Source organism: Simochromis diagramma, unplaced genomic scaffold, assembly GCF_900408965.1.
Source record: "Simochromis diagramma unplaced genomic scaffold, fSimDia1.1 OVJJ01000487.1, whole genome shotgun sequence".
Lineage (NCBI taxonomy): Eukaryota > Metazoa > Chordata > Actinopteri > Cichliformes > Cichlidae > Simochromis > Simochromis diagramma.
In genome coordinates this window covers 3,199,130-3,220,396 of record NW_024387305.1, presented here as the reverse complement: position 1 = coordinate 3,220,396, position 21,267 = coordinate 3,199,130, and the positions used below count along the sequence as shown (strand labels likewise).

General features: G+C 41.5%; 2 protein-coding genes across 3 annotated transcripts; both read left to right on the top strand.

The window, feature by feature from the left end:
- Positions 1–22: 22 nt before the first annotated feature.
- On the top strand, positions 23–7,685 carry sirt7 (sirtuin 7). Its single transcript, XM_040004481.1, has 10 exons — positions 23–234; positions 340–477; positions 1,684–1,788; positions 1,874–1,944; positions 2,040–2,112; positions 2,652–2,750; positions 3,644–3,880; positions 5,516–5,596; positions 5,708–5,814; positions 5,971–7,685. Exons 1-10 carry the CDS (start codon positions 130–132, stop codon positions 6,170–6,172), a joined length of 1,218 nt encoding a protein of 405 aa, XP_039860415.1. The 5' UTR covers positions 23–129; the 3' UTR covers positions 6,173–7,685.
- A 1,376-nt stretch (positions 7,686–9,061) lies between these two features.
- On the top strand, positions 9,062–19,617 carry pcyt2 (phosphate cytidylyltransferase 2, ethanolamine). Of its 2 annotated transcripts, XM_040004466.1 has the most exons (12): positions 9,065–9,321; positions 13,611–13,699; positions 14,628–14,789; positions 15,385–15,536; positions 15,616–15,657; positions 15,775–15,913; positions 16,024–16,106; positions 16,697–16,774; positions 17,165–17,230; positions 17,469–17,534; positions 18,774–18,862; positions 18,960–19,617. In XM_040004466.1, exons 1-12 carry the CDS (start codon positions 9,197–9,199, stop codon positions 19,075–19,077), a joined length of 1,209 nt encoding a protein of 402 aa, XP_039860400.1. In that variant the 5' UTR covers positions 9,065–9,196; the 3' UTR covers positions 19,078–19,617. The 2 variants fall into 2 exon arrangements, with proteins under 2 accessions (XP_039860401.1, XP_039860400.1); XM_040004467.1 differs by lacking the exons at positions 16,024–16,106; positions 16,697–16,774; positions 17,165–17,230 and having other exon boundaries at positions 9,062–9,321; positions 17,383–17,534.
- Positions 19,618–21,267: the final 1,650 nt, after the last annotated feature.

The window sequence follows — 21,267 nt, the reverse complement described above, 5'->3', positions numbered from 1 at the left end:
CTCCCACCGGCAGGGGGCGGTGTTCCCGGCTCCCGCCCGGTTTCTTTTTTAACTTCCGCTTCCGGCTGTATCTGGTGCTATGAGCTTTGTTTTGAATAAACGTCTTCTCGTCAGCTGATTGAAAACAGGATGGCGGAAGAGCAGGACGCCGGTGTTTCTTCTCGGACTCAAAGGAAAGCTTTGAGTAAGGCTAAAATACTACAGCGGGAGAGCGAGAGGGAGGTCTTCAGACTGGTGAGAGGGGGAAAACATGCACATTTACAGCTAGCAGGCTAGACTAGCTCATGTTTGCTGTGTCCATTGTGAGGCTTACCCGGTCCCTCTGTCCTCCTCCCGCAGGTCGGGCGGGTCCTGAAAAAACCGGAGTCTCAGCGGTCAGAGGAGGAGGCCGCTGCTCTGCTGCTGCACAGAGACACTGTGGAGGAGCTCTGCAAGAGACAAGTCCGTAGAAATGTGCTCAAGAGGAAGCAGGAAGAGGTGAGACTCCGGCCCAGAGAGGCTGGATCTGGCCTGCTAAGGTTGGTTTGTCAGCTAGTGGGACAACTTCAGAACAGACGTGGAGGCAGCAGGTTTCTGGGTTGATTGTGTGAAGACTCAGAGAGGTTGAATGGTAGTCGCTCTTTGTGCACAAACTGTAGTAAATACAAAAGGACTAAAACCATTCTGGTAAATGAACTGGTACTCATATAGTGCTGTTCTGCTCTAAGTGGGCACTAAAAGCTCCATTTGTCCAATCACACACATTAATTTCTTACACCTAAGCACCTTTTTACACTTTTCACACATACGCTCACGCTGATGGATGCAGCAGGCCAGCCGCCTGAGCTACCACTCGGGTCCTCATGGACTGCTCATGGAGGAGCAGTATGAGGGCTCAACATCTACCCATGTGTGCGTGTGTTAACTCAATAAGAGTTAACACACGCACACATACACCTAGAAGCAGTATCTCTCAAAGAGCCCAGAAAAAATGTTATTTTTGTTGGTTTGTAATCCTAGACTTAGGCAAAGTATGAACTGAGGAGCTGCACCAGGCGTGGTTTAACTCTTTCCCCCATAAAGACGACATTTGACAAGATCCTCTGTACCCTTAATGACATGTATTGACACCTCAGTACCAATATACTCTGGTTTGAGTTTGACAACCACTAGAATAGTTTATGAAGGTCAGCTGCATAGGTAGAGTCCACCCTCACCCATTTCTGATGAAAACCCAGTCATTTTGTTCTATAAGCAGGCCTGAAATATGGTAAAAACCACTTCGTTCAGAAAAGAGCTTCAAGGGTTATTCCTAGTGGGCTAAAGCAAGGTAGAAGGTAGAAAACTTCCTCTCTTAGAAGTATTTGTGGTGATTAAAAAAAGTTTCATTAAAGATCATGGTTGGGTGACAGAGTCCTCCTGCTGTTGTGACGGCGTCTAGCTCTTCCTGCTGTGAGAGGGCAGCGAGGCTTCAGAGTGAAACGTACAGTAGTTTACTGCATGATTTTAAAAAATAAAACTGCTTCTTTTGCTTGGACTTTCTCCCTTCAGTGATCATTTTACATTATTTTGTCATGGTTTAAAAAAATCAGATGCAAACCATCGTCACTGTCACTCCCTGACCCACTCTCCAGGCAAACAGTCTATTTCTGATTATTTTTGAAGCTCTAATGGTCTTCAGTACAGCTCTGATGTCTTTTTCAGGTATTTGATGGTGTTGATGAGCTGAAAAATAAAGTCAGGCAGCTCGCTGTGGCAGTCAAACAAGCCAGTCACCTGGTGGTTTACACCGGAGCCGGTATCAGCACGGTATCTTAAACTCTTCCTCTTCATTTTCGCCTTACTTTTCTTTTTTTTTAAACTTTCACAAAACTGACGTCGTCTGTAATTTCAGGCAGCTTCTATCCCTGACTACAGGGGCCCTAACGGGGTATGGACGCAGCTACAGAAGGGTCGGGCCATTAGGTGAGATACAGAGTCTTTACTGTGGTATGAAATACATGTATTACTCTCCCCTAGTGCGTTCTGTTTGATTTATCTCTGCGTTTCTTTACAAACAGCTCGTCAGACCTGAGTAAAGCGGAGCCGACGCTCACGCACATGTGCATTAAGATGCTTCATAAGGAAAAGCTGGTATGTCACACCAAACTCCAAAAACATATTTGAATTTCCATTTAAATGAGTGATTAGAGATTTGTAACTTCAGTTTCAATGGTTACTGCGACATAAAAACAGCATCTAAAGACTCATCAGTTAAATCCAATAATTTAAAAAAAAAAAAAGCTTCAAGTTAAAAACGTTATTTACTTTTTCCAGTTATTCTGACTTATTCCAGTCATTCCGACAGAAGTTTCAAAATAACTTCCAGGATGTTCCAAAAATGACAAGACTTATTCTAGAAGGATTTTAATAAGGTTAGCCAAGAAAAACAATAGCTACATTTACCAGAATTTTACTATGATAACAAGCAGATGTGACACACACCTGAAACATAATTGCCTATTTGTGTTTCCTGGTCTGGCATTGATAAGGACAGGACAGCGTTCGTCTTTAGCGTTACAGAATATTACCTCGGTTTACCCAGGTGCTGCGTCTTTTTCTTGTAGCATCTCTGCTCGCATCACATTTAAAGGCAGTGCTTCATGTTCTGTCTTTGTTTGCTCTGCGTAAAGGTTAAGCACGTTGTGTCTCAGAACTGCGATGGACTCCACCTGCGTAGCGGTCTGCCCAGACACGCCCTCTCTGAACTCCATGGAAACATGTTTATTGAGGTAAGAACCACACATCCTCAGTTCTTAGACTTTGTAGAAAGCCTGGAAAGAATTTGCTGAGATGTTTCTAAAAACAGCATCTAAGCCTAATCCCCTACAGATCCAGACGTGTTTGTTTCGCATCAAAAAATATTTCTCAGGTGCATCACGTCTTAAAAGCGCTGGAGGTTAATCTTGCCTTTCAAGAGCCATCACACACGCTGCTTAAATTGCTGCTCGACTCTCCACATAGGCCCGTTTAATGTCATTTGTGTGCTCCCATCACTGGCTGCCTCGTCATTTAGTGTCTGTGCAGTCCTGACCAAATATTTTTATGCAAATGGCAGGGATTTGCATGAGAATATTACCGTACAAGAGCTCAGGCTAAGCGATTAACTGTTAGAGGTGATCCAGACATTAAGTAAATATGTTTTTTAAAAGGATTGCAGACCAATGTGAGAGGGGCCAAAATTGCTGTGAGATGTCATTGTGATGTTATTGAGAAAGACGTGACAAACTAATCCCGATCCAGATATCTTTCCTGGATGCAGGGATTTGATTCATTCATGGTGTGGAGGGAATTTTCAGCCTCAGGCAAAGTTATGCAGTCTCTGACTGCTCTTATCCTTTAAAATTTCCAGGCTTGGGATTAGTAAAGGTCTCTGAATTGAGTAATTGAATAAAGAAATTTGAAATGTAGAAGTGAATTGCATCAGCAGTGTAAAGCATGCATGGATGAGTGAACACTAAAAGTTGAAAGAGTAGAAGAAGCCCTAACATTAGATGTGTGTGCAGCAGGATTAAATGTAAAACATGAATTGATAAACATTACAATACATTTCTTACTGGCCTCAAACTCTTTATTCAGAGAGTTTAAACTGCTCTGAAACGCTGGGTTTCCCTTCTGTCGGTAGGTGTGCACGTCCTGCTCCCCGGTCAGGGAGTACGTGCGTTTATTTGATGTGACCGAGCGGACGTCGCTACACCGCCATGGGACGGGACGGAAGTGCAGCCACTGTGGCGCCGAACTGAGAGACACCATAGTGCACTTCGGGGAACGTGGGACCCTCGAGCAGCCTCTCAACTGGAGGGGAGCAACAGAAGCTGCCAAGATGGCGGATGTTATACTCTGTTTAGGGTCCAGTCTGAAGGTAGGATTTATAAAGCTGTCTGAGTCTGTAAATGTAATCTGGGTTAGGTTGCATACACTGTACAGTTTTATACCAGTTAAACAGTATGTGCCCTCAAGAACAGACATCGAGTTTGCGTAAAACTGAGCAGTCCAAACAAGATTTGAGCTCACAGTAAAGTGACGATAAACCCTAAGGCCTGATTTGGACATCTGCAGGGAATCTTTGAAGAGCCTGCGACGTAGCCTACGTATGCTGTGCCAGCCAATAGAAACAAATGAAATGCTGGGTCTATTTTCCCTACTGGGTCTCCACTTTTTGTTGTGGTTAGTTTTTGCTAGACCACATACAAAAACTGGTGAGAAAAGTGGGATTGATGGTAGTGAACAGATCACAGTAGTTGCGAGCTGCATTGTTACATTTCTAGAGAGCTGCATCGTCAGGTTACACTGTAGGGTTTCACGGGGGTTTGCAGTAATGGTAAAATGATTCTTATATAGCGCTTTTCTACTCTAGCACAGTACTCAAAGTGCTTTACACAACTTGTCTCATTTAGCCATTCACACCCATTCGCAAAAGCACTTATGTCTAAGCTTTTTCTCTGTAAGTGCTTTCTGTCTAACATTCACACACATTCATACTCTGATGGATGCATCTTGCCAAACGATACTTGGCATGCAGACTAGAGCAGAGCTGCGGTGTAGATTTCCCCAGTAACTCAGTCACGTGCACCTTTAGTGTCTCCTGGTTATTAATGATCCTGGAGCATTCAAAAGGTCACAGCCTCTGTTATTATTCAGTTAGTAGTTTTTTTAAAAAATCATATTATGATGCAAAGAAGGGTTCCCACACTCCCACACAACTTAAATCTGGGACTCTCCACCATTTGACCCTAGAACTGAAGAAGCTTCTCGGATTAGAGGTGAAACGTCTTCCAGCAACTTAAAGAAGTCCAGACACTTTTCTTTCCAAGCTCCTTAGACAAAGGGTTCCCCTTGTCCTGCCAACTCAGTTTTCTTTTATTTCACTTGCAGGGATTTTTTTTTGATTTTTTTTTTAACTTTATCCAACAGCTCTCATTAGCAGTTGTATTTCAGGTAAATGCAGAGAAAACGTATGAAGAACTTATCAGTTACTACTGCGAGTTAATTTATAACTACATTTGAGTTGTAATAATGGCAATATTGACTTCATTTTTAACAACACAGTACTTTAATTGTACTGTTTACATGGACAGCTAACTCCTCCTGGTTCTGGTTTTCATGCAGTAGACCAGTATATAAGTTAAAGTTTACCTTAAACCTTATAATATAGTCTAAATATATGTACAATATAAAAAAAACCAAATATTTATTGATGTATTTCCATTTGTGAAGAGGGAAAAACCCATTTATTCATTTTACTGTGTGTTACGTTCCCCTGAAAGGGGTCTAGGCGATGAGGGGGAAGTAACAAAATGTGTCCGGGTCAGAAAAAGGAGACGGAGGCAAAATGGTTAAATTAAAGAGTTTTTGCAGAGGGACGTAACACTGTGTGAAAGAAGCAGAAATCAAGTAGTAGGACAGTTAAATTCCAGCTATATGGCTTTATTAACTTTTTAAAGGAACCTCTATTTTGACGAGTGGTTTCCCTTTGTACTGCCTCTTGCTCTTTCAGGTGCTGAAGAAATACACTTCTCTGTGGTGCATGAACAGACCAGCAAGCAAAAGGCCCAAACTCTACATTGTCAACCTTCAGGTACATTTAATTTTTTTCAGTATAGGTGAAAAACATGCAGATAAATAGATGAGATGCGGGTAAAGTTCTGAATGCTCAGTGGTTCATTATGGACTGGCGTTTTTGTTTTAGTGGACACCAAAAGATGATCTGGCTGTGCTGAAAATTCACGGCAAGTGTGACGATGTCATGAGACTCCTCATGGAGGAGCTGAACCTTCAGATTCCTGCATATAACAGGTAGGATGATAACGCCCATCAAACACAGATGATGTAAATAATATTGGCTTATTGATATAAAATCTGTCATTCAGATACAGATGGAAAATTACAAAGAAAACAATTTAGCCGAATTGTTCACTGCCCTGAGTTCTCCTCGTTGTTTTTTTTTATCAGGGCAGACGATCCCATCTTCACTCTGGCTACACCTCTGCAGCTTGAAGAGGTGCAAAGCCACTCTCGTGAGGTCGTAGCGCCTCCCAATGATCAAAATGACTGCTCAGATGACCCCGAGGAGCAGAAACCCACATCTGTGCAGGGCGGCTGGTTCGGACGAGGGTACGGCAAAGGAAGGCAGAAGAAGAAAAAAGTTGCGTGACTGACAGGACATTGTGAACTTTTTGGTCACTGCCAGCAGTTTATCCCATCAAGAGATTCAAGTTTCAGTCCTGTGATGATGGAAAGTTGGACTTGAAGCTTCTGGGGTGTTGTTTTGTAGGATTGTGTACTTGCCATTAGGAAAATGGCACATTGCACTGAACTGTCGTGTTGTACAGCGTACACTTTAGAGTGATACCTGGGTTCAGAGCAGGGTTTTGTTAAGCAGCTGCAGTTTGTTATGTTTCTGTGTTCATGGCAGCTAAGCCAGCTGGGTTAGACGGAGCCAAATTTTAGCTCAGTGTGGCTAGGATGTTTTTTTTTTCTTTTCTTTTTTTTTTTTTTTACAAAAACTGACAAGAAAGGTCTTAAAATGTGTCAGAAAATGAGGTCCTGTAGGGGTTTGGTTTGTTTTTTTTTGTGAATGGATCACTTTTGACACCATTTCAGGTGTTTTAACCAGACTGGTAACAGGTGCTTCATAGAGCCTGACTGATATCACCAATATCAGTATCTGCATTTCCCACAAACACAGCCAGCTGATCTGAGTAAAGGTGGGGGGGTAAACAAGTAATTCATGGCTTACTGGAACAAAACAGAATTATTTTTAAATATTATCCTAGTAAGTCTTCATAAAAAATGACAAATGTTAGAAAAGTCTTTGTTTTTATGTGTCTGAAAGGGGAAATAATATCACCAAATATTGGTGTAGCTCGTATTCCTGCATCGGTTGGGCTCGACAGTGTCTAATTTACGCTCTGCTGGTGTAGTATGACCATGATGTATTAAAACATGGATATCTGAGGGTAGAGTACTTCATAAATACTGTATCATCAGAAGAACATGAGTGGCAGATAACAACAGCAGCTTAAGCAAAAGTCAATTTTGAATTATGCTTTTCTATCTTTTACACATGTACTGATTATAGTAGAATATATTTTTGTAGTGTTTGTTTTTCATATGTTCAAGACTTCCCTTTTTTTAAAAACATGGCATCTTTGTGTTGATGTTTATTTTGAAGGTTTATGTTGGCCGTACTTAATTATTGTGTGCTGCCCTTGACTCTGCTGTAATCCTTCCTCAGGTATGCAGGCTGGTTAGTACAGCCGCTACTGTATTACATTTGTTTACGTTTAAACTTTAGTGTGATATTTTTATTTTTTTATTTTTTTTATTAATAAAAAAAAAGATTTTTGTTTACAGCATAGGAAGGTAAGCTGAGTTTTGAGTTAAATTACTGTTTGCTTAAGTGATTGGAAACAGCAGCCAGAGTCATTGTATCTGTTATTTTATCTCAGGAAGAACCTTTAGTGTCAACAGTCTCATCATGTCTGGTATAGTGTTACACATTATTAAAAAAAGTGCAGGCTGTCTTTGATAAGCTAGTGTCGGCATTCCTAAAACTCAAACCAGTGCTAAACCTGAATGTGAAGCCTCGTTGGTTTTTGCTGTATTTCTTTTCTCTCTCACATGCAAAGATGTATTTGTGAAAAAATAAATCATGATGCAATGAATTTTCTTTCTGCTACCATTTGTTTGATAAAAATAAAGAAACTATATCTGATTTGGTGCTCTAACTTATCCTATTGCCTTTGTAGGTTGTGTATAATTCTATACAAAATAGGAAATGGGTGCAAACAGAAATGAAAATGCTGTATCTAATCCAAAAACAGTTTGTACAACTCTAATGAGCTTGAAAGTCAATATTTAGTAGGATTACTTTTATTCTTCAGCACAGCCTGAACTCTCTAAGCAAATGCTGATGTGAAGTGGTGTATGGCTAATATCTTTATCCCAGTAAAATATGTTTCATGGCGATTTTGGGCAAAATTTTTCTTCCCCCAAAATACTGCTTCAATAACATTGAGGTGCAGGAGGCCAATCCATTCATCGCTGTCAAACACACTGTCAGCAAAAGTGCTCCTGGATAGGAAAACTGTACCTCTCTCCTGAGCTCCTCTGAACATACTGCTGATTGGTTAAATAAAAACAATCGTATTTGGACTCATCACTTCATCAGACCTGTTGCCACTGAAAACCAGCTTTTTCTCCATGTTTCACTTCCTTAAAATGGCTTCTTAATACAATCCCACTTCCACTGAGACCATTTCCACTGATCAATGGCCATGAGTACCATTCACAGAGAGTTGGGGGAATGGCTGCAATTGTAAGATGGCAAAAGATGTACCCTTAGTCCCCCTCCTCGATTCAGAGATGGTCTTTCCCTTTTCACGTAAATGGACTCCTTGAGTCTGCCCTCAAACCAGCTTTCCTCCCTGTCCAGGATGTTTACATCCTCATCATTGAAAGTGTCCACTGGCCTGTAGGTGTAAACAGACTGCGTCCTGGCCTGACGAGGTGGCTCTTCTGTGTTGTGCCATCCGCTTCGCCAGAGGTTGTTGATCAATGGTCATGAGAATTTGCATAATTATAATGAAGGAACTGACCTCCCAGCCCATTGTTCCTTCAGTGGGCTGGTTTCAGTCATTATGCAAATGTTGTGTTTATAAGGTTGGGGAAACCTGCAGTCAGAAGAAGCCACTTGGATGAGTGACGAAACGTTTCTCCCACTAAAAACGCTACGTCCAGATGAACAGAATCAACTTTTGGAGATTTACTTACCTGGATGATTGAACACGCATCAAGACATTACACTGTAAATCTTAAAGATATAAAAAGCAGTAACGTACACAGTGAATGTTTACATGTTGATTAAATGTGTATTATCACTTATCTAGCGTGGGCGCCCTTGGCTTCTCACACAGCGGTACTTGTTACTGCCGAGGGCACAAAGTTACGCTGAACATGTGACCCGGCGCAATCTGCACGTCAGCGGTTCGATGTGACGTGGTGCTAGAGGCGTTGCCCGGGGCACCCGGTTCAGTGTAAGTCTGAGTTAGAAAACAGGAGGCGCACAGGAGGATTTCATTTGAAGTGTTCTTTAACGATCCAGATACTCCTAAACTTAGGTCACCTCTCGTTTTTACTTGTTTGGCGCTGTGCTGTTTCCCCTGAGCCCACAGAGATGATCAGAAACGGTCACCACGCTACTAGCGAGCACCGTGAAGAAGCCGACTGCACGAAACCGGGATCCTCGGCGTGCAGCCCAGAGAAAAGGAAGCGGGTGGTCCGGTTGTGGTGTGATGGCTGGTGAGTGTGTGTACCCGCTTCCAGTTCTTATTATTAGTGTCGACTTATTAAACTCTTCTCCATAGTTTATTGGTCTGATACGCTATTGTTATGCAATCAACAGCAGGGGAACAGGAGGTTTAGCATGCTATTGCTAACTAGCCGCTTGGCAGTTGGTAACTGAGCACCGGGGCTTATCTGTTACTACGATAACCAGCTTAAATAGCGTATTACGTATAGCCAACGCTACATGATGAAATGTGCAGTGTTTAAACTGCGCTAGAAGTTCAACAGAGGTGAATGCTGTGTTGTCAATAATGTTATTAAGCGTTTATTAAGGACCCCGTGTTTCACTGATAAGCTTGAGTTGTGGGGAGCTCCATTCAGAAAAGCTGGGCGTTGTTCCTGAGTGGATCATCACGTTAGACCTCTGAGCCCACCGTTTTTCTTCTCCGGTGATCACACACATGCAGAATAGCTGTTAATCATTATGGAGATGTGGACTGTGCTGTAAAATGAAAAGTAGCCTCGATACTTAAAATATCTAACCTTTAAAAAAAAAAATAATTAGCAATATTGTGTTTAATTTAATGTCGTTTCCGTCCTGTTGCTCTCCTCTGCTCGGGCGGCATTTTTCGGTGTCTGTCTTCCTCATGACACACATTCCTTGGTAAGTTTGGAGCTCGAGCTGCGTTTAAGTTCAGAGAAAAAGTACTTGTTTATGTATGGAAGTATAGGTAAAGTTTACAAGAACAACACACGCAGTTTAAACACATACATTTGTTGTACCCCAGTAAAAAAGCCGATTAATGAATAAGTAAAAGCACCGAGAGCCTGTACGAAAGTACGAAAGTTAAAAATGTTTCACCCTGCTTGAAACCCGAAAATCTTCTTCCTTGAATGACATCTGTGGTGAACATACTATACTGGTGTTGACTTGTGATAGTTACTAAAAGGTAATGACAGGATATCTTCCAGATGACGACGGTGGTTTTGTTTGATTGTTAATATTTAAACGCAAGCAATTTATGATGATGTTAAACCTGCTTATCTGGCCCACCTGTAGTATATTCACTGCCCACACTTTGATAATAACTGCACTAGCACTAGTGACTTCTCAGCTTTTGGGATCGATAAAGCATCCATCCCATCTGTCTGTCTATCCTTCCTTCCAATGTCTGGTTTTGGGTCATGGGGGAAGCAGCAGTCTAAGCAGAGATGTTCAGACCTCTCTCTCCCTGTCCACCTCCTCCAGCTCATCTGGGGACAACCCGATGCGCTACTGAGTCACCCGAGCGACATAATCTCTCCAGTGTGTCCCGAGACTGAGCTGGAGCTCTCCTTAGGCACGATATGCCCAGAGTACCCTGGATGTGTCTGGAAAGAACCACCTCAAGTCCTTTCACTGTGGATGATAAATACTAATAAATAAGTATATCTTAGCTTTTCTTAAATATGTAATGACTTAATTTAAAAAAGTAATTTACAACAAACCTAAACAAACAAAATATTTTAAATGAGTGGAATTATATATAGATCAATAGTATAAAATACAATGATAAAATAAATATCTTAACAAGATAAAAACATTAACCTGCATTGAAAGTGTCACATTATTTTTAAAGCGGCTCAGTGTAACAGTGTAAAGTATAGTGACAGAGGAAGCTTGAATTAAACTGTTAAAAGTAGCAAACAGATGATTCTCTGCTCCACAGATGTGTTGCATTGTACAGAGATGCTGCACGAGGCGTGAAAGGTTTCCTGCATCTGTCCTTCTTGCAGCAGATCTGAATCTGTCTTAGAAAAAGTTTCTTCGCTGCCTTTCCAACAGTTTGTCATCACAGCTTCATTTGTGTCCAGTTTTCTGCCAGTCACAGAGTCATAAAGTCCAGGGCTATAAATAAAATAACTGGCTTTACCATTAGAGTAAACAGGTGCCACATTCATATTCGAAACCTACTGGTGCACACTTTCCTTACAGAAAATGTAAGTAAACCTACGCCCAATTAATAAACTCTGCCTGGACAGAAGTGAAACTGATTATTTAAAGGTCAGAGGAACCTCAGACACAACACCTGTGAGTTGTGTTGCCTGCACGTATGTTAAAATATCTCTTTTTTTTTTCTTTTTTTCACTGCTGTCCCAGTGAGCATTAGTCATCCTTCTTTTACACGTGCACCTTTATCCCATTAGGAATCCCGTCACGAGCACCTGCAGGTCTGACAGAACTGTTTGTTTATTTTCTGATTCGATCAACTGAGTAACGCCGAGTGCTGCTTTGAACGTATATTTACTCAGGGACGCGTAGTTCTTTACGCTGCCTGTCTTGCTGACGGCAACAGACGGGACTTACTTCTAAAACAAACAAGCGTATATCTGTCATTGTTGTGATTTTAAACTCTTCTGCCACAAGCGCATGCTGTGGGGAAAATGCCTGGACCCTTGCTGCGGCTGGACAGAGAGCTGAGTCCTCATTTGTGATGTGTAAATTCTCTCCTGGACTCACTCAGGCAGTCAGTCATGTGGTGGTTATAAATATCTAGTGTACACTTTGTTCGCTGTATTGCAGAAGAGGCATGTTGGAGTGGTGTGCAGGGCCTGTGGATGTCCTGAGACACAGAAATTATGCAATGACAGGTGAAATATGAGCGAACAGGAGCTTGGGATTCAAATGTTGTCCATGTGCGTTGGCCTCGTGACGGACGGGCGGCCCGACCAGGGTTTACCCTGTCCTCTCACCTGATGACAGCTGGGGGGAGGCTCAAATTCAGTTGTCATTAAGTAAAAATGTTAGTTTCAATGGAAGCTGAAGAAGCATGCTGAGTAGCTTTTCCTTACAGTCGGTATTTTCATGTTAAAATGATAAAATGCCAACAGAAGTTCTTCATAAAACGTGTATTTTTAGTACCTTTAGTCTTAGTTTTTAACTTTTAATCTCAGTCTGTACCTTAATGACGAGTTTTGACACCTCAGTATATATCAGTAAAGCTGTGGTTTGGTGATCATTAGAATAGTTTCTCGGGTTTTTCAGATGGTAGCTCCATAGACACCCTCTGATTCCACATTCACAGTCAGTTTGTTCCATAAGCAGGTCAAAAATGTGACATACAAAAGAGCTTCAAGGGTTACTCAAAGTATGCTTCTAAGGTGCAAAGAGTTAAAGGTGAAGCAAAGTGCTCTGTTGAAAGCGCTTCCATTCACCCGGAGTTTGTTTGCCACATTTAGGGCAAAACTGAATTAATAAGGAGCTGAAATGAAAGATCTCTGTGTGAAGACACTTTGTTCAGTTTGCCAGAAACTGTCAAATGGATAAATCTGTCAAATTTCTTGTAAACTTCGTAAAAAAGTTGACAGCAACCACCCACCTCTTCTTTTTTTCCCCCAGCAGTGATACCTGCAGCACGTAGGACTTTATTTTAAAGCTTTAATGGCCCTTTTTTGCCATTTTAGTTTATTAATAAAAGGGGGGAGGAAGATCATAGATGGATGTAGTGAAGGAAGACATGCTAGGGTTGATGTGACTGAGGAGGATGCTGGGATAGGGTGAGATGGGGGCAAACGGACCACTTTGGAAAGATGAAATCTTTTTTTTTGTGGGCCAGTTCAAGGTCATAAGTGGCGTTTTGGGGAATATTGGAGTTCTAAAAAATTTTCAGCAGAGGATGAAAGAGTGTGACCTGGTTTGATCTGCAGGGCAGCGGACCCCAACCTTTTTTGCGCCATGTACCGGTTTATGTCCAACAATATTTTCGCGGACCGGCCTTTAAGGTGTTGCCATGTTTGCTTTACAAACATAGTTATCGACTCTTTGTTTCACAATCAGGTTATGCCTTTCACTATCAGCAGAGACTTTGACTATGGTGCAAGAGAGAAAGAGTGCTCACATTTCCTTCCTATTTAAAAGGCAAGTCTATACAGAACATTAACTGCACAAGTTGCCAAATAGTAGAAAGCAAATAAACACTGGAATATCGTAGACTTTGTGTCCGTCTAACCTTTCTCCCAGTAACCTGCTCACCACGACTGTCCGTCAGTTTGTTTTTAGATGGATATAGGCCATGTGATTTAAAGACACTGTCTGGCCCCTGCTGTGCAAGGTCACCAAAATAAAAAAAAGACACGACAAGGTCGTGAAAGGTTGTTTTAAAAGACAGTGATGCTGTGAGCCTGCAGGGCTTCAGACGAAAAGCCTAAAGCTGCAGGGTGCTGGTTACCAAGGCCACACTTGTGTTTTTATTCATTTGTTTGAGCCCTTAATGTATCCATTGTTTTCCACTGTGATGACGTGTCGCCTCTTTCCATCTCCACAGTTATGACATGGTGCACTACGGTCACTCAAACCAGCTGCGGCAGGCCAAAGCCATGGGAGATTACCTCATAGTGGGCGTCCACACAGATGGTAAGACCACAAGTACCTTTCTTAACCCTGATACAGTGATTAAATATTAATTCCTGACTAAACGGTCTGTGTCATGGTTTGAATTTCTCAAAACTCATTTGATGTTATTATAATAATTTTTAAAAAAGCAGAAGGAACCATGGCTGTAGGATCAGCCTGGTATCAAAATGTATGTCAAAATTATATTACATGCTATTTATATGTTATTTTGACCAGCCACCTATCCCACACGGTCATATGACCCTTCAAACGTAAAAGGCACTTTAAAAAAAAAAAAAATTGGATCTGGCAGTGAATTACCTGAAAACAGATCAAACATATGCCATGTCTCATGATAGTGATGCTCAAAGTTGATCACAGACATCATTTTTAACAAAAACAAGATTTTAGCTTTAGCTTATGACAGTTCGAGCCGGTGAAAAGGTATTTGAGCTTAAATATGTTTTCCAAGCCCGGAAATCTGATCCGGATAGCTCCGTTGTTTCAGAAGTTATAAGGGATCTAAATGCTGGGAAAATAAGGCAGTTTTAAAGACTGTATAACTCGAATGATATTTGTATTTCAGAGCTTTGCTTAATAGCTGATTCCGAGGGCGTCAGGCGGGGCTGATTTTCTATGGAAAGACTTTAGTCTGTTCAGTCACATCCAGTAACACTTTATCTCTAAATTATAATCAATAAAGTTTTATGGTAGAAGTAAATAAAGATGTTGCTCAATGATTAAACACGGAGCTAACCTTTGTCAGATTTTTCCTGCTTTAGCTGTGAACATCAGAGGCAGACCTTTGATTATTGGTAATCAGCTGTTTAATGTTGATGTTTAAGATTTCCTTACTGGAAATGTGTTGGTTGAAATAAAATATAAATGTAACTTTGTGATCTACATTTTTGATTAATAGCCATTTATTTACCTAAAACCCAATTTAAAGCTGAGATCTCCAAGCACAAGGGCCCTCCAGTCTTCACTCAGGAAGAGCGCTACAAGATGGTGCGTGCAATCAAGTGGGTGGATGAGATAGTGGAAGGAGCACCATACGTCACCACCCTGGAGACGTTGGACAAATATAACTGTGACTTCTGCGTTCATGGAGGTGAGTCCGTTTAAATCTCACAGCCTAAAACGTTTGTTGTTACACATTGTCGCTGTGAAAGAATCCTCCCGAGTGACTGGGTTGTGCAGTGCAGGGTTAAGGCACTCGTGAAATCAGAGCTACACCATCTTTTATGTGCCATCTCCACCAGTTTGCTCATGTAGAGGCTGCAGGGTGTCCTTAATGTGCTCCCTGCTTAATCTTTAGGTTGTCTTGCTGGTTTTGTCCATTTTTATGTCAAACAGATATAAGAACTGCTGGATTTTCACACGTCCACATATATCATTAGCTGATTGCTAATGGACTTACGATGGACAGTTGTAAATTTTAACATTTAACCCAACCCCCTGAGCCACGGCCGACCGTGGCTCAGGCGCGATATGGCAGCCTCGCTTCTGTCAGTCTGCCCCAGGGCAGCTGTGGCTACAACCGTAGCTTGCCTCCACCAGTGTGTGAATGCGAGAGTGAATGAATAGTGGCATTGTAAAGCGCTTTGGGTGCCTTGAAAAGCGCTATATAAATCCAATCCATTATATCACTCAACCAGAGTACATGATGTGGGCAGGCTTCAGGATGTGATGTTTATGTTTCCCAGATGACATCACGCTGACGGTAGACGGCAAGGACACATATGAAGAGGTCAAGCGAGCAGGCCGTTACCGGGAATGTAAGCGTACTCAGGGCGTCTCCACCACTGACCTGGTGGGTCGTATGCTTCTCATGACCAAAGCCCACCACAGCAACATAGTGAGTTTACGTGGTTCTCTTTGGCGTGTGGATAGCTGTTGTTTATTTTATTGTCAGCCTAATCTTTTCCTCTCTGCAGGATAACCCAGATTACCAGCAGCATACGGACAACTTTGGAAAGGTAAATGTCATTTACTTTTAGTTTCAAGGGTTTGTGATATTTGCTAGTCTTTGCTCATCATCCCGACGATAGGAATGTGTCAGAGGCGTTCAGTGCTGTTTATATGTCATCTTTAAGGGTCCTAAAGGCCACAGTCCCTGGACAGGAGTTTCTCAGTTCCTGCAGACGTCCCAGAAAATCATCCAGTTTGCCTCAGGAAAGGAGCCTCAGCCCGGAGACACCATCATCTATGTGGCTGGAGCGTTTGACCTCTTCCGTATCCTTATCACATGAAAAAAAAAAAAAACCGAGCTGAGTTATGAACAAAGAGATTTCTGTGGTGAACATGTTGTTGCAGCTGTTTCCTTGACGACAGCATCTCTGCAGACATCGGCCATGTTGACTTCTTAGAGATGGTATATAAACAGGCGGAGCGGCCGTATGTCATCGTAGGTCTACACTTCGACCAGGTACATCTCAAGATTGAAAAATCTTTTCCCCCCTGCTGCGTCAGCAGCTTTCAGGAGAAACATTTGGAACAAGTTAAATTAACAGAAGCTCACAATTAAATAGAAGTAATGGAAACTAAAGTCCTTAATGACTGTAGTCAAACTTTTGGGGAGAATTGAACGTGAAAACGAGCCTTGTAACTGCTGGCTGAGTCAGTTATATTAATAAGGGTTCTTATTTAAGACCAGGATTGACTAAAGTGCATTTTGATCCATCTGCTCATTTTCAGATGGCCACTCTTCCCAACATTTCATCCAATTTTGAAGAAATTGTGCTCCTATAAATAAATTGAATCGTGTTTTGCTGTGTAAATTTCACATCTTATTATCTCTATTAGAACTTTTGACCTCTATTTTTTTTCTTTTTTTGTTTTGTTTTGTTGATTTTTGTTGATCAAACTCGGGAACAGCAGTCTGTTCTTTTCATTGTCACATTTAGAGGAAGCATAAGAAATAAAAAAGCAGTTTTGCTACTTTCACATCCGTATCTGAGATAAATATTTGAAAAGGAAGAGCATCGAGGTAATCACTGATCTCGTCCTCTTCTTCAGGAAGTGAATCGCTACAAGGGGAAGAACTATCCGATCATGAACATCCACGAGAGGACCCTGAGCGTCCTCGCCTGCCGGGTGAGTTCGCACAAGAGAAATGTTCATAACAGCGAGATGTTTTTTCTGCCCCGCATAATCACACACTGAACTTGGCTAAGCGCCCTTCATTCCTCCTGATCAGCTATCAGTCAGGAACAATAAGTCTCTGTGCCCCTTCTGCATCATGTGTTGGTGTTACCTACGAGAGTGTTACACAGTCTATAAAAGCATTAAGTCGCTCCGCTCTGTCATCAGTTTTTACCAGAGGTTGTTCACTGAGCTGTGGAAGCATACTGACCTTTGAGGTCTCCTGTAAAAGGTTTTTGGTTAAACTGTGGTGTGTAAGCAGAAATGCACAGATGTGATACTGCCATTATAAGGTTAATCATTTAATAACTTTTCCTCTCACTGGTCTCGGTGTGTCTGCAGTATGTGTCAGAGGTGGTGATTGGTGCTCCCTATGCAGTAGGCAAAGACCTGCTGGATCATTTTAAGGTGAGTTGTAAATGTGTGGCGCCCCCTGGTGGTCTGAGATGTGTTAAACATGCTGAAGTGGTTAACCATTATCATTTCAAAAATGTGTATAGAAATCGGTTTGATAGCCTTGTATGTGATCACTGAGTTTCAGATAAATCTGATTTATATAGGAGCTGTTTATATACAAAAAAATAAGGAGATAAAAGGATGTTTCTGTATTTTGTCATGGTTTAATCGAGTGTGTTTGAATGTGCAGGTGGACCTAGTGTGTCATGGGAAGACTGAGGTACTTCCAGACAAGGATGGGGTGGATCCCTACGCTGTGAGTACACTGTTAATAAACACTGTGGAGATATTATGTCACAGATGCACAAGGATTCACTGACGATCCAGTTAAGTCCTTTTTTAAAGTGGTTTGGCGATAGCAGGCAGGCAGCCTGATGGGAAGTACTTTAGTTAAATCCAGAGTCTCCACAAAGCCTCCATCCCTTACGATTATTCTTTTTTCCTTTCTCACATTTTCTGGACAAGCACTCGTGGCAACGGACAAAAAACAATAAAACAGAGAAAGAAATAGTTTGAGGTTAGTCAGAGATAATCCTTGACCAATGTGGGCAGTGAGTATATCGCAGAGATGAGCAGCAAAAATTCCTCTGAGAGGGCGTCTCAGCTCTCCCTTCGAGACAGGCTGAGGAGCTGAGTCACTCAGGAGGGACTCAGTAGAGCTGCTACCCCTCAACACTAAAAAGAGCTGTCATGGTTCAGACATCTGACCAGTAAGTGCTGGATACCTCTTAGGTGAGACGTTTTGGGAAAGGCCACACCCAGAACATGATGGAGAGATTATGTCTCTCAGCTGAATTGGGAACACCTTTGTTCTCCCTGGAGAGCTGGAGGAAGCAGCCAGGGAGAGGAAGGTCTTAGCATTTCTGCTTAGACTGCTGCTGCCCAAATCCATTTAAGCAGGAGAAAGGGATTTGATCCATCCATTAGGAGTTATGTGCTCAAAGCTAAGATGAGCATAAAAATCACTTTGTCTTGATCTGTTTTCACACGTGTACTACAGCCCTGGACTTTTACAGAGGTCACCAAACAAAAGGTGCATGTGGAAATGCAAATATCAGACGCAGCCAGGTCAGACATTGAATGGACTTTAACCTTTGCAGCTATGAGCAAATACCACAGCAATTTGTGCGGTAGATTCCAGGCTTGTGAGTGTCATGTGCAGTGCACACCCTGGACAGGCAGCTGCCTCATCTAAACCAAACACTTTTCTCATAAATCAATCTAAAGCTGGCTATTTCCTGCTGTGTGCTACATGTTAAGGAAGGACAACTTTGGAAAAATATCCTGATCTGATTCACTTCTTCAAAGTTTATCTATTCAGGACTTTTCATGGTCCTGAATCAAATCATGAGTCCGCCACAATCGTTAGATTCGATGCATGATAGGTGCTTCACTTTGGATTTAAACCATTAACCCATCTGGCCTGAAGTGGCAGTATGGAGCAAAATATCTGCTAGTTGCTTTATTCTGATCAGTTATGTTTTTGCCCCCTCAGGAACCAAAGAAGAGGGGGGTATTCAGGGCTATTGATAGTGGGAACAATCTCACTACTGATGACATCGTCCAAAGGATCATTGAAAACAGGTCAGGGGACTCGTCGCTTCTCTGGGTCTTCATTTTCTGTATTTATAAATCTGTATCTTCATCCTTTGTTTACTAATCGGTCTTTTCTTGTTAACAGGCTGCAGTTTGAAGCCAGGAACCAGAAGAAAGAGGCCAAGGAGATGGCAGTGATTGAAGCAATGAAGAAGAGAGAGCAGAAGGAGCAGGGCGAAGCTCCAGCTCAGACTGCTCACTAATAAAACGGCAAGCACGGCCCCAGAGTCTGTTTTACTCGTCCACGGACTCTCAGGTTTAAGAGCATGGACCCGGACAGAGTCCATACAGTCCTCAGCTGGGCCTGGCTATTCGGTTTCTCTGCTAGTCCACTGAGTGCAAAATCCTGCTTTGAATATTTTGGTGAATCAGCGTGCTTATCAGTATGGACTGCTCCAGCCTAAAGGGTTTAGGATAGATCCAAAAAGTCCAAAAACCCACTAAGACCTTAATCTGCAGCATCCCTTTACTCTTCCTCCACAGAAAACGTTTATTTTCTGTTGTGCACTGTTTTTGTCCATGAAGTCACACACTACATGTCCCCGTATAGGTGTAGAAATGGTATGTTAATTTTGTAAGTATCCTTAACTTATTGACACAGTGTTGATGTCATTGTCGGTTATGTTTTTAGATTTTTAACCAGCTTAGTTTTAAAAATCATTCTTAAAATTATCATCAGCACGGTTGAATGTACTTTGTTTTTAAGTAATTTTCATCCATTTAATTTGTAGATCTCACTTTTTTTTTAAAAAATCAGTCCTAAAAATATATCTTTTAAACGATCTGTGAGTGGTCGAATAGTTTTAACTACCTGAATTTGCACCAAGTGTGTGTGTGTGTGTGTCTGTGTGTGTGTGTGCATTGAATGAGGTCACTGAAGGTGTGTTTGGTCTATACTAGAATAGTGCCTCAAAAGCTATAACTAATGTAAGGGCTGTTAATTGTCTCACTGTCTGATTCCACAAAGTCAAACTACAGCATATCTGCAGCTACTCCTGTTTCTGTTTATAAGGAATGTGTTGGAGAAGATGGGATTTTTTTTGTTTCCCTACTTCAGGAGACAATCCAAGAAGTCACGTGAACATAAAGTCCGTTGCTTTTCCTGTCTTTGTATGGGGAGCATTAAAGGTGAATTGTTACAATTATTCACAATCTTTCAATCACTGTCTGAGTTAAAATATTTGCTTTATTTAATAAATAACAATGTGGCAAAAGCGTGGTTTTTAATTTGATTTTATTAAGTTTTATTAAATAGTGCCTGCTGATTTAAAAAACAAAGAAACACACAAAAAAACGGTCCTTAACCACTCGTTTCAAGATGCTTTACACAATGCAGATACTGAAAAAGACGTAATTCTATGGAAAAAAAAAAACCAAGCAATGCAGTGATTTGCAAATTTCATAAAATCACAATAGAAAATGTTAAATGTTTAAACTGAGAAACACAATTTTAAGAAAAAATATTTTCACACATTTCTTCCCATGATTCTCCAAAATCTTGATTTGGTGAAAGATCTGGACTGTAGGCAGCGACTGGACTCTTCTACGGGGAGGCCTTGCTGTTGTCATGAATGTATTTTAGCATTGTTGCTGAAATGTGAACGACCTTCCTTAAAAAAGGCGACCGGATGAGGGCATATGTTGCTCTAAAACTTGTGTATCCCTTTCAGCACTGATGTCTTTCCAGAAGTAAAAGCTGCCAATTCTATAGACATTAATGCACTCTGTCAGCTTTGGAACCAAGTGCTGATAACAAGCTGAAGGCAGCATCCATGTTTCTCAAAAGGAATTTCTAATTTTGATTTGTCGGATCACAGAACAGTTTTTCACTTCACCTCAGCCCATTTTAAATGAGCTTTGACTCAGAGAAGACTGCAGTCTAAGGGATTGGCCACATGGGATGGGTCGAAGTACCCTTGCACTCTGAGAGTGAAGTTGGTAATGCGCTATATGGATAAAAGTATTAAGTCACACCTCTTAATCATAGTTTTCTCAGGTTCGGTCTGGGCCTGTTAGATCCAATGAAAGGAAATCTTATTGCATGAGCTTAATTTTTTTGTGATAATTATATGCTTTTAACTTTGTGGAAATACGTTGTGGAAACCCCTTTTTCTGTTGCAGCATGACTGTGCCCCACTGCACAAAGCAGGGATCATAAAAGCAGGGCTGAATGAGCTTGCTGGAACTTGATTGGCCTGCATAGAGCCCTGACCTCAGCTCTATCACACACCTCTGGGATGAACTAGAACAGAGATGTCTGACCTTACACATCCTCTTCTGGATGAATATGCAAAACTTTCCACAGACACAATCTGAAATTATGTGGAAAGCCTTCCCAGAAGAGTGGAAACTGTCACAGCTGTAAACACAGGACTGATTTAGAATGGGATGTT

Coding starts and splice junctions, on each gene's coding strand:
- pcyt2 (XM_040004466.1), top strand. CDS start 9,197: ATGATCAGAAACGGTCACCACGCTACTAGCGAGCACCGTGAAGAAGCC. Junction 13,700..14,627: donor AGTGGGCGTCCACACAGATG/GTAAGACCACAA, acceptor CCCAATTTAAAG/CTGAGATCTCCAAGCACAAG. Junction 17,231..17,468: donor ACCTGCTGGATCATTTTAAG/GTGAGTTGTAAA, acceptor TTGAATGTGCAG/GTGGACCTAGTGTGTCATGG.
- sirt7 (XM_040004481.1), top strand. CDS start 130: ATGGCGGAAGAGCAGGACGCCGGTGTTTCTTCTCGGACTCAAAGGAAA. Junction 235..339: donor AGAGGGAGGTCTTCAGACTG/GTGAGAGGGGGA, acceptor CTCCTCCCGCAG/GTCGGGCGGGTCCTGAAAAA. Junction 2,113..2,651: donor TGCTTCATAAGGAAAAGCTG/GTATGTCACACC, acceptor CTCTGCGTAAAG/GTTAAGCACGTTGTGTCTCA.